At 67.6% G+C, this 14,453-nt stretch overlaps 6 protein-coding genes across 6 annotated transcripts; 3 read left to right on the top strand and 3 right to left on the bottom strand.

Moving 5' to 3' along the window:
• Positions 1–958: 958 nt before the first annotated feature.
• Positions 959–2,631, top strand: EMIHUDRAFT_433286 (hypothetical protein). Its single transcript, XM_005793610.1, has 3 exons — positions 959–1,750; positions 1,816–2,178; positions 2,297–2,631. The coding sequence occupies exons 1-3, from the start codon at positions 1,104–1,106 to the stop codon at positions 2,361–2,363; spliced, it is 1,077 nt and encodes a 358-aa protein (XP_005793667.1). The 5' UTR covers positions 959–1,103; the 3' UTR covers positions 2,364–2,631.
• Positions 2,632–2,893: 262 nt separating this feature from the next.
• EMIHUDRAFT_62571 (hypothetical protein) lies at positions 2,894–3,506 on the bottom strand (the record flags this gene model as incomplete). Its single annotated transcript, XM_005793609.1, has 2 exons — positions 2,894–3,105; positions 3,308–3,506. Coding segments are annotated over 2 exons (411 nt in total), but the record flags the coding sequence as incomplete, so codon positions are not given.
• A 3,441-nt stretch (positions 3,507–6,947) lies between these two features.
• On the bottom strand, positions 6,948–7,805 carry EMIHUDRAFT_351238 (cytochrome b5). Its single transcript, XM_005793608.1, has 2 exons — positions 7,706–7,805; positions 6,948–7,566 (listed from the first exon to the last, which is right to left on the bottom strand). Exons 1-2 carry the CDS (start codon positions 7,771–7,773, stop codon positions 7,182–7,184), a joined length of 453 nt encoding a protein of 150 aa, XP_005793665.1. The 5' UTR covers positions 7,774–7,805; the 3' UTR covers positions 6,948–7,181.
• A 2,344-nt stretch (positions 7,806–10,149) lies between these two features.
• On the bottom strand, positions 10,150–11,070 carry EMIHUDRAFT_97469 (hypothetical protein; the record flags this gene model as incomplete). The annotated part of the gene is made up of 1 exon (XM_005793607.1): positions 10,150–11,070. One exon carries the CDS (start codon positions 11,068–11,070, stop codon positions 10,150–10,152), a length of 921 nt encoding a protein of 306 aa, XP_005793664.1.
• A 1,701-nt stretch (positions 11,071–12,771) lies between these two features.
• On the top strand, positions 12,772–13,380 carry EMIHUDRAFT_62592 (hypothetical protein; the record flags this gene model as incomplete). The annotated part of the gene is made up of 1 exon (XM_005793606.1): positions 12,772–13,380. A coding segment is annotated over one exon (609 nt), but the record flags the coding sequence as incomplete, so codon positions are not given.
• A 267-nt stretch (positions 13,381–13,647) lies between these two features.
• EMIHUDRAFT_48602 (hypothetical protein) lies at positions 13,648–13,836 on the top strand (the record flags this gene model as incomplete). Its single annotated transcript, XM_005793605.1, has 1 exon — positions 13,648–13,836. A coding segment is annotated over one exon (189 nt), but the record flags the coding sequence as incomplete, so codon positions are not given.
• Between the last annotated feature and the right edge of the window lie 617 nt (positions 13,837–14,453).

The raw sequence follows: 14,453 nt of genomic DNA, 5'->3' as shown, positions 1-14,453 counted from the left end.
AGGGGAGGAGAGAGAGAGGAGAGCCTTTGAGCCTTGGCACCAGCCAGGCAGTTGATTTGGCCCTGGCACCAGCCTTGGCAGTTGAGTTGGCCTTGGCACCAGCCTTGGCGGGCGGGCACGCGGGACATGCACAAGCGCCAAGGGGCGCAGCGCCGACAATCACGGCGGTGATTGCGGCGCAGGTGGGGGGACGGGAAGTCCGTCGGCGTTGCCGGGGGCCCAAGGAAGCGCGAGGGAAAAATTCCGCCGCTGAGGGCGCTCGTGCGGCAATAGCCGGGTGGAGGGGGAGCGTGCCGGACGGGGCGTCGTCGCGCCGTCCGATGGTCTGCTGCCCCGCGCAGCAACCGTCGGGCGACGACCCGGGGGCCAAAAACCCGGCGACGACGGCGCTCTGGATGGGGCGTGACCTCCTGCCTCCAACCTCCTTCCTTTTTGAGCAGGTGTGACGCCGCGCGAGCGACGCTCCGAGATCGCCCGAGATAGCGCGGCGCGGCCCCGAGATCGCCCGAGATAGCGCGAGATCGCCCGAGATAGCGCGGCGCGGCCCCGAGATCGCCCGAGATAGCGCGAGATCGCCCGAGATCGCGCGGCGCGGCCCGGGGCGGGGTGGATGGGTTGGGAGCGAGGGGGCGGAAGTGATCAGTGCGGTAGAGGGTCAGCTCGAGGCGCGTGAGCCGGACTTGTGAGCCGGACCACCCCCTCTTGTTCTCTGCGTTGTTGAGCCAGGACTCAACATACTCGGGCTGTTGCCATCCCAAACTGTCACTCCCCTTTCTCCCGGCCGGGGTGGGGCGCGCGCGGGGGCGGCGGGTGTGAGGGATGTCTGTGAGCCCGAGAGCGATATGCCATGTCCGCCTTGCGTGTTTTCATAACATCGAAGGCTAAGCTCAAAAGAAATTGCGCGCCCAGCCGGTCTGACGCGCTGGAACTCGGCCGCTCTGTCCTGCCGACTCTGTCCTGCCGACGCACGCCGAGGTACAGCCTCGTGATCGAGCACACGGAAGCCGTTCAGCGCCCCCCGCGAGCCGGACTGACGCTGGAACTCGGCCACATCGCGACCACCCTCCCCTTTCCGTTGTCGTTGTGCCGGACATTGCGTTGCTATGTTCAGCCTCTTCACCCTCTGCCACCTCGCCGCCACGTCTCCGCACAAGACGGTTTGCGACGGACGAGCGTGCCGTCCGGGCGAGGGAAATGCCCAGGGCATCACACACGGCTCAAACCCATACGATATCCGAGGCGGGTCCCTCAAGTTGAACCCTCACGAGCCGGACCCCGCCTCGCCGCTGTACGCACCGCTCGCGGCCGCGGCGAAAGATGCTGCTTCCAAAGGACTAGTGTACATGTGCGCCGCCGATTATGACTTCCGCGAGATCGCGAGCAATTGGATGCGAGCATTCGTGAGGCTCGGCCTAAAGAATGCTCTCGTGTACGCTCTCGACGCCGAGGCGCACGCGCACCTGACAGCGCGAGGCGTTCGCAGCGTCGACGGCTCGCTTGCCATGGCCGACTTCAATCGCACGCGGCTGGCGAGGCACATTCAGCGAGCAGAGGCGGAGCGGCACCTCGCCGCCGCCGCCGTGGCGGCGAGCGGCGTCGACGTGCTCCTGATGGACTGCTCTCACGTGCTGCTGCGCGACGCGGCACCGCTGCTACACGAGGCTGCGCATTCGGTCGACGTGAGCGTCCCTCGCGGCAACTGCGACGGCAGGACGACGCCTCGCTCGCCGGCGGGCTGCAACCCGAACTGGCTCGCCGCCCCGCCCCGCACGGGTAGCCTCCGTCAGCGCGACACGCGGCTCGTCCTCCCGCCAGGTCGCTCGTCTGGCTGCGCGGCGCGGGCAGCGCCGAGCAGCGCAGCCGCGCCGTGGCGCACCAGGTGGCGGGCGTGCGGCTCGGGATGGTTGACTTCTACCTGCGCTGGTGGAACGGGGCGCACTGCATCCTCAACGGCTTCGGGAAGCTCTTCTCCAACAGCAGGCCCAGCCTCGACGACGCGGCGGCGGGGAGCACCGCCGTCGTGACGATGCCGGGCGGCCCTGCCGGCGGGACCCGCGTCGGCCTGCTGCCGCTCTCCTTCTTCGACTCGCCCCTCCTGTACGGCCAGCAGAAGCGGAGCGGCGCGGCCATCGAACGCGCCGCCAAGCCGGCGCAGAGAGACCGCCTGCGGCTCGACCGGCGCGGCTCCCTCCATCCCTCTCTCCCTGTCTCCCCCCCCCCCCCCCCCCGGCCCGCCTAGCTCACCTCGCGAGACGGTCTGACCTCCCCCGCCTCCCGGCCCGCGTCCCCTCTCCAGCTATGACGAGCAGGACTTCGTCGAGCTCGTCTCGGCGATGAAGGAGAACGGGCTCTGGTTCCTGTGAGGCGCTGCGGCTTGGCGCCTGGATGTCACACTCGAGTGGCCAAACGGCGAGCCGAGGGCCGAGTCCGTCAGTCCGAGGGGTCCGCGCGCCGCGGCTCTCGCTTGCCGCTGGGCCGGTGTTTTTCTGTGCGGCCTGTGCGCGCTCTAGCCCAGGTGCCAGGCCAGGCGTGGGCACAGCGCGCGCTCCAGGGCTGTCGAGAGAGCTGACGGTCAGCCTGACCCGCAGCTCCTCTGACTCACTCTCAAAGAGCGGGAACTGTGACAAGAGTCACTCGCTTGCTTTTTTTTCGCTCCAGTCCTGCGGATCTTCATAGTAGACCGGAGGGCTACGAAGCCTTTCACACTCCAAGGGGCTGGACAAGAGAGCACACTAATCACTATACGGCTTTAATATAAAGTATTGGCTGAGGCGGTGGCGCCGGTGGGGAGGAAATCTCAGGTATCATAAGAGTACAATCATCAGACATCACGCGTCTCACATGGTGTTTAATACGTACACTCAAAATAGTAATAGAGAAAACCGCTTCGCGCTCAATACAGCAGCTTTTTGCAGCTCTTTGCGCCGCAGAGACATGGCATGGTCTTGCCCGGCACGTCCACATACCCGTAGTCGTAGCAGAGCTCCACGCGAGGCGGGATGTCCACGAGGGCGAAGAAGGCTATCCTGGGCAGCCGCACGTGGTGGTCGCAAAACACGCGCTGCTTGAAGACGTTCGGCTCGCATGAGTGGTTGAGGAAGCGGCCTGGGCAAGGGGGGAGGCCGGGAGCTGCGAGTGTGGCTGTCCGGCGGTCGGGACAGCGGTGGTGGCGAGGGGAAGCGCGGGCGGGCGTGGGCGGCGTAGCCAGGCGAGGGGTGGGCCGCGCGCCGACGTTCGAGAACTTGGTCGCGTCGATGCACATGTGGACCTGTTCACAGCAGCAGGTGTGAAGAGACGCCGTTCATACCTCGTCCATGTCGTGCGTCGATGCACATGTGGACCGCATCCCTGCCGTTTCCGTACACGTCCATCAGCCGACTCATCTTTTGGTTATCGTACCGGATGCCTCGGCTCTCCGCCTCGTCGTCGGAGATGTACTCGCCGACGTACTCGCAGACGAAGGAGCCGCGCGGGATCAGCTCGGGGCTGCGGATGCCCCACCCCTTGGAGATGCGGCCGACGGGCGGGCAGCGGAACACCTGACTCGCAGCAGACAGTGAGCAGAGGCGGCCTCCACGCGGGGCCAAGCGACACAGCGGAACGCCTCGAGCCGGAAGCGCGGCCCGTACTGCACCAGCCGGTTGTCGCAGCCCGGACGGCACATGCTCTCGAGGCAGCACTCCCAAATCGACTCGACGGTGTGCGGCGCGAAGCGTAGCCGGCCGTGCTGGTCGTAGTTTGGCTCGCCGCCGCCGCCGCCGCCGCCGCAACCGCCGCCGCCGCCGCCTCCCCTCAGCCTCGGGCAGAGCCAGGCGCCGAGCTGTGGCCCGCCCACCAACAGCCGGAGCGACTCGCTCACCACGCACTGCGTCACGTACCTAGACACTTCGTAGACACTTCGTAGACACTTCCTAGACAGCTAGACAGCACTGCGTCACGCACGTGAAGACGGGCGCGGGCTCGTCGTCCGCGCTGTTGAAGAGGGCAATTGGCTGCGCCTCGCGGCCGCGCGAGATGTCGGCGCAGAGGGCGGTGTCGCCGGGGAGGAAGGGGAGCGGAGCGGCCGGCGCGGCCGGGCTGCGCACGACGAGGACCTGGCTGGCGAGCGGGAAGAAGGGGTAGGCCAGCCTACCAGACAGGCTCGGCACGGGACGTGTCGAGGACGCGTCCGATGCCGGGGGAGAGGAGGCGGGCGTCGCGCTTGTGGTTCTGCGCGGCGGGCAGTGGGATGCCCCCGGCCGCGTCCGCGGCCGGCGCGTGCTCCCCCTCCCACACGACACGGCGCAGCTCGAGGTCGTCGCCGCCTACGGGACATGGGGAGATATGGGGAGATATGGGGAGATATGGGGAGGTCGTCGCCGCCTACGGGACGGGCTCCGAGGGGGTGGCTCGGGGCGACGGGGTTTGGGGAGCCCGCGAGGCGTGAGAGGGTGGTGTTGCGGCCCTCGAGGCCGAGCTCGGAGGCGAGCTGGCGGCGCAGCTGAAAGAGGGTCGTGCCGGGGGAGAGGAGCAGCACCCCCGCCACCCCGTCCGCGCTCGCAGCCTCGCGAAAGACGATCAGCTCCTACAGGCCCCGCCTCCGGGACGCCTCAAAGACGCTTCCGAGAAGGCCGGCGCACCCCCGCTGGGTTGGGACAGCTCCTGGAAGTGGCGCATATCGGGCGCGCGCTCGAGGAACCGGTCGGCGTACACGCCTGCAGGAAGGTGCCGAACGGGTGCCGAGAAAGTGCCGAGGCGCCCCAAGAGGGAAGCGGCCGGTGCGCGCGCCCGTGATCTCGGGGTGGAGCCGCTGTCGCCGTTTGAACTCCTCGAAGCGCTGCTCCTTGGACACCACCCGCTCGCGCTTGGCGCCCGCGAGCCGCACCTCCTCCGAGAACAACCCGCCGCCGCCGCCGCCGCCCGGCTCGGCGGCCGCGGCCAGCTCGCCTCCCGCCTCGCCGCCGCCGCCGCCGTCGGCGTCGTCGGGCGCGGCGGCGAGCGCGCTGGTGGTGCTGGAGAGGTCGTCGCTGGCGTCGGTCGAACGCGCGCCCTTGGCCGGCAGCCTAGAAGGTTCGTAGAAGGTTCGTAGAAGGTTCCTAGAAGGGTCGAGCGCGCGCACTTGGCCGGCAGCCGCAGCAGCGCGTCCGTGAGCGGCACGCCCAGCGCGGCGCAGATGCTCTCGCGCAGCTCGCGCAGCTCGGCGCCTGCGCCCTCGGCGCCGCCCGCGATGGCGATGCAATCCTGAGCCATGTCGGCTAGGCCTGCGTACCTACGGACGTGTCGTGGACGCGTCTCGTGGGCGCGTCCAGGGACGTGTCGGGTGCGCGAGGCTCCGCCGCGTCACCCGAACGAGTCGATCGTGCTCCGAACCTGCGCCAGCCTCCTCGCCCCGAGCCGCTCGAGCTGCTCGCCCGCCCGCGACGTGAGCAGCTGCTCATACCTACACGGCAGGCGGGGGACAGCGTGGGGCCACGTGTTTTTCTTTTGCGCCCTCCGCACACGCAGCGCCGCGGCGCCGCTCCACGAGCGTGCTGTGCGCGCCGAAGCGCGCCCAGTGCATCGCGTCCTCCAGCTCGCGCCTAGAGGGTTCCTGGAAGGCTCCTGGAAGGCTCCTGGAAGGCTCCCATCGCGTCCTCCGGCGCGCGCAGCGACTGCTTCACGTCGGCCGCGCTGTTCTGGCGGAGCAGCCTCGCGCGCCACTCATTGCCCGCGCTCCAGCGCGCCTCGAAGGCGCACGGCAGTAGGAAGCGCTCGAGCGCGAGCAGCTGCTGCACCACGCACCCGGCGTCCCCCGCCGCGCACCTATACCGTGAGCGAGGTGCGACGCCGCCGTGAAGACGCGCCGTGGACGTGTCGCGTCGCCCTCTCTCTCCGCCTCGCACGTCTTGCGCTCCCACGCGGCGCGCTTGGACTGCCACGCGGAGGAGACGGCGGTCCAGGGGATGTACGTCTCGAGCTCGAGCAAGTCCTGCTTCAGCCTCCTCACGCTCTGCTCCGTGCTCGCCTTGCCGCCGGCTTGCACGCCCTTGCCGCCGGGCGTGCTCTCTCTGCTCGTCGCCGCCTTTGCGCTCGCGCCGCCGCTCGGGCTGGCCTTGGCCGGTTGGCTGGCCTTGGCCGCCTTGCCCGACCCCTTGGAGCTTACGCTGGAAGACGCGCCGCGGTGCTGCGCGCCTGTGCCGGCAGGAGGGGCGGGCCGGAGCTACGTCGGGCCGGGGCGGAGGCGGTTAGGGCGACGTTACCGGCGCGAGGTGGAGGGTATGGGGTGAGGGGAGCAGCGCGCCGTTTGCGCTCAGCGCGCGGGCCTGGGCCTGCTTGAGCCACTCGGCAACCTTTGCGTCCCAGTGGGGGGACGGCGACCTGCGACCGCGTGACGACGGGACCGTTTCAGCGTCAGCGGGGCGAGGTAAGTGGGAAGTTGGACGTTGGGACCGCACACGTCGTCGTGAGCCACGAAGATAGCTGCGGCTTGGTCATCCCAACCGCCTTGCAAACCTATACAAGGGTTGAGGCTGTGCGCTGTCGTGCGTGGCAAGTGGCGCGGAGACACGTGCTTCCGCTTTGCCGATTGCGGGTTAATGTCTCCGAGGTCCAGCGACGACTGCACTGCCTGCTTCATGAGGCGCAGGGCCTCGGAGACGCTCGGGGCTATGTCCTGCTGTCGAGTCCGCGAGGTCATCGCCCGTCAAAACAGGTAACAGCTCGAGTCGGGGAGTCCCGGGGGGCCCCCAAGCTTGCCAGAAGAATTCTATGCGGCTTTCTGTTTTCTTTCTTTCTTTTACACAGGACTGGATTTTACGAACGAGGGCACGGGACTGGTGACGCAGAAAAGAATTCCACCATGACATACCACGAAGAATTACGCGCTCGTCACGTTGAGCCCTGGATAGGGTCGATTCCGCACGGTAGTTGGTACGGGACCCCATGTTACAGTGTGTTCCGCGTAATCTCTTCTACAGATAGGAAGAGAATTGATACATGAAACAAGAAGCGCTTCACACACACACGCCGCTTGGCTGACGTTGTAGGTTGTTCTCCGAGCTGGCGGTGTGCCGCCGGGAAGTCAAGCTCGGAGCTGGCGCAGTGTCCGCCGGGGCCCAAGAGGGCAACCCTGTCGCGATCGATGCCGCCCGAGCGAGAAGTACACCTGTCTGTGCCATTGAAGCCGTGGTGGCGGCGCGACATCCATAATTTTATCACTCGCACTAGGCGGCGGCGGCGCTGGCGGCCGCCGTCTCCTGCGAGTAATAAAAGTATGCCGCGCCCACCACCGCGACCAGCACCGACACGAGGATGAGCGGCATCGCGCCGCCGCCCTCGCCGCTGCCGCCGCCGCCACCCTTGCTGGTGCTCCCCACGCGTTCGCTCGGCGCGAGCTCGCCCACCTCGAATTTGTCCAGCTGCTTGCGCGCGTCCCTCGAGTGGCCCACATCCTCGAAGTCCTCCGTCGCATTCTGGCCCGCCCTGTCCATGAGCACCTCCTCGCCGCCAGGGTGATCGTCCAGGTACTTGGTGACATTGTACACCTTGTCGTGGATCACCATCCAGACGTCTTCCTGGGTGTTGTGGCTCTCCACGTCAGCCATGGACCTGCGCGCGCGGGCCGGGACGGCCGCAGGTTTGGCGCGGAGCCCCGCCGACGCAGCGCGCAGACAGCGCGGCAGCGGTGTGGCGGCGGCGAGCAGCAGCAGCGCCGAGGAGCGGGAGACGGGCGCGCGCGCGCGCTCACATGAAGGGGCGGCCCTTGCTGTCCTCGGTCGGCTCGGGCTCGGGCTCGGTGGCCTGATCGGACGCCATGAATCTTCAGAGGACCTTGCGACGCAACAAAATGCTCGCGGGCGACACACACCACACATGCACAGACACACAGCCCCTTCCCCTCCCCCCTCAAGGGCGAGGACACGCACAGGCCGCACCTCTAGTGAGGCCCGCATAGTATGTGGGAGACTCGTGCCGCCGCCCCTGCCACCCCTGTGTCAGTGTGCCTGTGGTAGTGAGAGACTGCCAGCGACAAGCTGGAGGCAGGTCGCTAGACTGAGATGAGACCGCCAGTGGATGTGGGAGTCCACCAGCCCTGGCTGGTGACAGCTGGTGACAGCTACTCACAGCTGATGATAGCTGGTGACAGCTGGTGACAGGTAGGTTGTCACTGTTGCTGTCGCGTTTGCTGTCATGACAGCTCCCAGCTGTTGTGACAGCGTCTAACGGTCATGACCAGCGGCTAACCGTCATGAAGTGAAGTTTCCACAGTCTCTGAGGGTGCACTTGGAGTGGGTTGTCCGTTTTCTTGATGTTAATTTATCAAGACTGTCTTCTGTGTGGGAGCAGCGTACAAGGTACATAATGGGTTAACTGTGGCTAATGCCGCGCCTGTGACCGCGACTGAGTCTGGCTGGGGAAGGGGTGAGCCCTTCAGGGAGGGTGCAGTGTGTAGAGAGGAGGAGGGAGAGGGCGAGCCAGTAGAGCTGTGCCCTGTGCGGCGTTCAAGCCCCCCCCCCCGGGCGCCCACGCTCACCGCATGCGGCGTGTCCCCACACACAAACGGCAAGGCAGCTGTGCGGCGGACGCCTCACGGGGGGACCTTCCTGATACAAGAAAAATGCCGTGCTGACGCGCCCATCCCACTGGGTTTTGTCTGTTTCCCTTCTCCCATCCCTCGTTTGGCGTGACCGTTATCTTTCTTTCTTTTTGCCGAGCAAAATAGGATCCAAGGCGGGATGTGGAGAGAGAGAGATTTTTAGCAATTGGATGTGGTGAAAAGGATGCTTGAGAGACAGGAGAGGGAGCGACAGGACGGAAGTCTCGCGGGGAGCGAACGACTTCTCCCCCGCGCCGGACGCCGTGATGGGGGTGAAGGTGAACTCCCGGTGCTGGCGGTCGGAAGGCAGGTGGTAGAGTCGTCAGCGCAAAGGGTGACTAAGTCAGCTGCGCACGCAGCAGAGCCAGCGAAACACTCCAACAAAACTGCGCAGGAGCCGTCACCCTGACCCTCTCCAAGAATGCTGCGAAATAAATCAACATCGAGGGCACCGGCCGAGGTCATGCTGGTGACAGCCGATGGCGAAAAGCCGCTTGCGATCAGGACGCAGACGCAAGACAAGATTTGATTACGGCTGCATGTTCCAACCTGGGGGAGCGCGCCGGAAAAGGTTAGAGCCGTGGCACGGCAGGATGAGTCGGCGCACACAGAGGTGTACGCTTGGTCGTATCTGGCCGTGTCCGCACGACCCCACGCGATGGCCCAGAGGTCTCGCATGCACGCGCCCGCGGCGCGCCCAGTGATGGCGAGAAGAACCAGGCATGCGAGTTTTGTCATAGCTTCGTGGCAGAGCGTCACGCAACTTTCCGGCAAAGGCGGACGGGAGCGTGCGTCCTCCATAAACAAGAAAAATTCTGGCCCGTAACCCGATCCCGATCATCCGGCCCGCCTGTCATAGCGCGGTATTCCATGCGCGTGCCCGCCGTGCATTGCTCTTCAGTGGGGGGACTGCGAGATGGTCGCCGTCTTTGGCAAGGTCAAGAAGCAGAAGGCGCCGCGTGCCGCAGGCGAGACGGCCGAGCTGCGGCAGATGGAGTCGCTGGAGGTGTGGGCCGCGTCGCTCAAGGCGAAGCAGCTGGCAGATCGGCGCGAATGGTCGCTCGAGGGGCTCTACTGGCTGGCGGTGCTCAAGGCACAAGGGGAAGGCGCACACGCTGGCCGAGGACATGGTCGTCAACACCGACACCATCCGCGTGGGCTATCTCGTGGTCAGGGCGCAGTGGCCTCAGGCTCGAGCAACGCGAGTGCGAGGGCAAGCTTCGCTCCTACACGCTGCTCGCGGCCGAGACGCTCATCATCGTGATACGTGAACCACATGGTGCGGCTGGCGGGCCTGCGCTTCTCGCCCTGCGGACCGCCAGCTGAGGAGCGCGCGAGAAGCTCTATTAAGTATTATATTGGCCTACAGACGCATTACTCGCTCGAGGCGTGAACCAGTCTTATTTTTGAGGTGTCGATTTGGTTATATGCAAAAATGTGTGGTCAGAGCGTTAATATGGCAAAAATTTCTTCGCCTCGGCGGGGCCGCTCGCCGCGGGGCTAGAGAGTGACTTTTGTCGATGTCGGCTAGAAGTGCTGCACCTTTTTGAGAATTTCACCCCCCTCGCCCCGCACCCCGCCGGCGTCGCGCTCTCTCAGTCCGGCCGCTCGCCGCCCACCCCGTTGCGCACCGTGTACGCGACTAGTAGCCCGAGCCAGTAGAGCTGCAGCGCGTTGAAGGCGCCCACGCTCACCGCGTGGGCCCACAGCGGGCCGCGCAGGCGGGCGGCGGCGGGCGAGGCGAGGAGCGGCGCGACCTCGGGGTAGAAGCGGCGCAGCGAGACGGCGGTGAAGAGGACGCCGCGCACGGCGACGAACGAGGCGGCGGCTGCCGCCTGGAACCCGTCCCGCAGCGCGCGGAACCGGCGCAGCAGCCGCTCTGCGCCGGGGAGGGCTCCCGGCTGCAACGACTCGAGCGTCCTCGCGGCGTGCGCAAAGTACTCGTGGGCGTTGAGCGGCAGCGTCGACGCCTCGATGAGGCCGAGGTAGAAGACGCCGTAGTAGATTGGCGCGAGCGCCATCGCGTTGAACGCGACGGCCGCCATCGCGAAGTGGTGCAGCAGCGAGTCGGGCCGGCGGAGCTGCTTGATCCAGATGGCGCACGGCAAGTCCCAGAGCACGAGCTCGCCAAAGAGCATCGCAGCGAGGAAGCGCGTCGTTCCGTCCGGAGCCAGGAAGCGCGCGGCAGGCTCGAGCGCCCAGCCGGCCGGACTGAGCCACGCGGCCGCGCCGACCGCGGTGGCGATCGCCATGAAAACGAGAGCGATGGCCTGGTGTGCGACGAATCCGGGCGACTCGGACAGCCACGGCCGTCCCTTGGCACGGCGGAGCAGCGCGACGAGGCCGAGCTGCGCCGCGACAGCGGCGCCGCCCGAAACGGCGGCGACGGCCCACACAGAGCCGGAGGTGGCCGTGGGCAGCGCGAGCAGCGCGAGCCGCGGCGGAGCGAGCCGCGGCGCGGCGCGGGCTAGCAGCAGCGGGGCGGAGGAGGCTGAGCAGGGAGGCGCGACCAGCATCCCCTTGTCGCGTCACACACACAGACACACCCCGCGCACGCTCCCTCGCACGACACTGGGCACGGGTCTCTGGCGCGCTGGCCCGGGCTGTACCCGGGTAGCACTAAAATCACGGCAAAGAGAATTTGCGCGCACGCGCTTCTTAGCTCCCCGGCCCTGGATGTGAGGTTGATGACTGCACTCCAAGTGCTCCAAGTTCGGACATGGAATAAGGACCGCTGGAAAACCGTTTCGCAATGCGCGACATTGCACTCCTCCGTGCCGCTCGCTCGCCGCTGCGCGGGACATGGGCGCCGATGCGGCTCGCGCTCACTCGGCCTGCCTCCGCCTCGCGGCTCGCTGAGCACGCCGTGGGTCCGCGCGTCCGCCTCGTGCAGCGCTGCCCGCTCGTTGCGCTGCACAAAGCTGCGAGAAGCACAGGGGGACCTCCTGAGCTGGAACATTGTGCAGCGCGGCTGCGAGAGCCTGTCTGCTAAAAAAAGAAAGAAAAGGACAACCCAGGGGAGGGATGGGGAGGACGGCACGCCGCCACCACACGGGGATTTTAAGGAGAGGGGTGTGATGCGCTAGCTGTCGCCACCCTTGGGCGTCCGCCTCTTCCTCTCTCTTCGCAGTCTCTCGCCGCTTCTCGCTGCAACCTTCATGCCACCTCGCGGTCGTCCCACTCTGCCGGCTAAATTCTTATTTTCGCACGCCAGGGCGGCTGGACGCGCACAACAACAACCTCGGAGCCGCCAAAGAGCGGCCAGCCTTCGCACCTATCGGACCTCCGCCATGGCCCTCACCTGCGGCCGAGCCCTCCTCGCGCTGCTCGCCGTCTACGTGGCGATCCTCTCGCACACGCTGCTCGAGCTCTTCTACCCATCGCCGTGCCGCGGTGCCGCCTGTCTGCAGCCGCTGCTGCGCAGCGGCGCCGCCGTCGACCTGCAGGCGCACATCGACGGGCGGCTCGTCTGGAGCGCAGCCGGTGTGAGCAGCGGCGCAGGCCTCGAGGACGTTGCGTTTGCTGTCCCGGTCCCGGCCGAGGTGCGGCTGGGCAGTCGAGAGGAGCTGCATCTCGACTTCTCCATCGCGCTCGCAGGTCAGCAGCAGCCAATCGCGCACGCCCGGGCGCTCCTCTGCGCGCGCCGCCAGCCGCGACGCCGCAGCACCGCCCGCATGCTGCTCGCCGAGCCAGCCGTCTCCTCCTCCACGCCTGGCTCCGCCACTTCCGACTCTGCCGCCGCCGCCGTCCCCGCCGCCTTCGCATCCAGCGAGCAGAGCGGCGTCGCGCCGCCGAACGAGCGGGGCGAGGTGCCGCACTACCTCTATGCGGCGGCGAGCCTCGAGCTGCGGCTGGTTGCCGACGAGACGCCGCACGCCGGGCCGGTGCTGCCGAGCGACGGGGCCGTGGTCGCGAACGGCGTGGACTGGTCTCGGCGCGTGTACGCGCCTCGGCTGTACGTCGACGAGCTCGGCCTGCTGGGCAAGCACGCGCTGCCTCTCTCGAGCGACGTGGGCAAGGAGCCTCCTCGGCTGCGGCTGCGGCTGCTGCCCATCTCCCTCGGTCGGTACCGCGCCACGCGCCAGCTGCACACGGCGCTTGGCGCGCTGCAGGCGGCCAGCGGGATGGAGGCAGTTTGACGCGCTGCGCGAGCTGTGCCTTCCCTGACCCTTCCCTGACCCTGGCTCTGAACCTTCCTGTAGGCCGAGTTCGACGAGCTACGCGAGCTGCTCTCCGAGAAGCGCCTCTACCGCTTCGCGCTGATGCAGCTGATCGGGCTGCTGCACGTCGTCTTTGACGCGCTCGCCTTCCGGAACGACGTCGGCTTCTGGAAGGGGCGGGAGGACCTGAGGGGCCTGTCCTCGCGCGGCGTCATCTTCAACGCGGGCTCCACGCTCGTCATCTTCCTCTACCTGCTCGACGGCGACGGCGTCAACTCGATCGTCCTCGCTACCTACGCCTTCTCCACCGCCCTCGAGCTTTGGAAGCTGACCAAGGTGGTTGCGATGCGGCGGCGGGCGCGCGGCGCGGCCGCCGGCGCCGGCGGCGAGGGCGCGCGCGCCGAGGCGGCGACGGAGCGGTTCGACGAGGTTGCGACGCGGCACTTGACGTGGGGACTCGCGCCGCTGGTCGTCGGCTGGGCGCTGTACGCGCTGCTCCACTACCCGCACGCGTCGTGGCGCGCCGCTTCCCCGCCGTCCTCCCGCCAGCCCCGCCTCCGAGGGGGCGAGTCACCCACCCTTGGATTCTGCACCCTCTTGTCAGGTACAGCTGGCTGCTCGGCTCGCTGGCCGACGCGATCTACCTCTTCGGCTTCATCGCGATGACGCCACAGCTCTTCATCAACTACAAGGCGCCGAGAGGAGCCGAGAGGGCCCGAGATGGCCCGAGATCTCCCGAGATCCCCAGATCTTCTTCAGCCGCAAGGCGGTTCGCTGCTCAACCCCCCCCCGCCCTATCCAGGCCTCGGTCCCTCCCAGGGCATCCCCCTTCCCCGTGCCCCCGCCTGCGCCAGACCAGCCCCCTCGCTTCTGCCGTCGCCGAGGAAGTACACACGCCGTTTCGAGGCAGAGCTCCCCCGCCCCCCCTCGCGCCAGATGAAGAGCGTCGCCCACCTGCCGTGGCGCGTCCTCGCGTACAAGGCCTTCAACACCTTCATCGACGACGCCTTCGCGCTGATGGTCGCGATGCCGACCGCCCACCGCGTCGCCTGCCTGCGGGACGACCTCGTCTTCCTCGTCCTCCTCTACCAGCGCCGCCTCTACCCCGTGGACCGGAAGCGCGCCAATGAGTTCGGCATCGCGTACGAGCGGGACGAGGCGGACGTCGCTCCCGCGCAAGGGGAGGGCAGCGCGGGAGATGGGGCCGAGGAGGGGCCTGCTAGAGGGGTGGAAGCGGAGGGCGAGGTACCCACCCGCCTCCTCGACCTCCCCACGGAGCTCCTCGTGCGCGTCGTCTCTCGCTGCGACCCCGCCGACATCGCTCGCGTTGCGGCCGTCTCGCACATCTTCCACGCTTCGCTTGCGAAGGAAGGCATCCGCTTGTGGGCGCAAGAGCGCGGCTTCGAGCTGCCGGCGCCGCCAGCGGGCGAGAGCTGTGCCGTGCGGTGGCTGTGCTGTTCTGCGTTGCTGCGCGAGTCCAACCCGCCGGCGAGGGCGGCGGCAGGCGCTCGGCACAGCCTCTTCATCGACGGCGAGGGGCGGCTCTCGTCGTGCGGGGCGGCTGAGATCTGGAGGCCAGGACTGCTCGGTCACGGCGAGGGCGTGACGCGGCTCAACACGCCGACCCGCCTCCCGTCGACGCTGGGCGGCGAGCGCGCCGTGAGCGTGTCGGTTGGACCCTACCACAGCCTCGCCCTCACCGCCGACGGCAGCGCCTGGAGCTGGGGCTGGGGAGGCGG

Source organism: Emiliania huxleyi, assembly GCF_000372725.1.
Source record: "Emiliania huxleyi CCMP1516 unplaced genomic scaffold EMIHUscaffold_10, whole genome shotgun sequence".
In the NCBI taxonomy this organism is placed as follows: Eukaryota; Haptophyta; order Isochrysidales; family Noelaerhabdaceae; genus Emiliania; species Emiliania huxleyi.
This window is presented reverse-complemented; position numbering and strand designations above follow the sequence as displayed.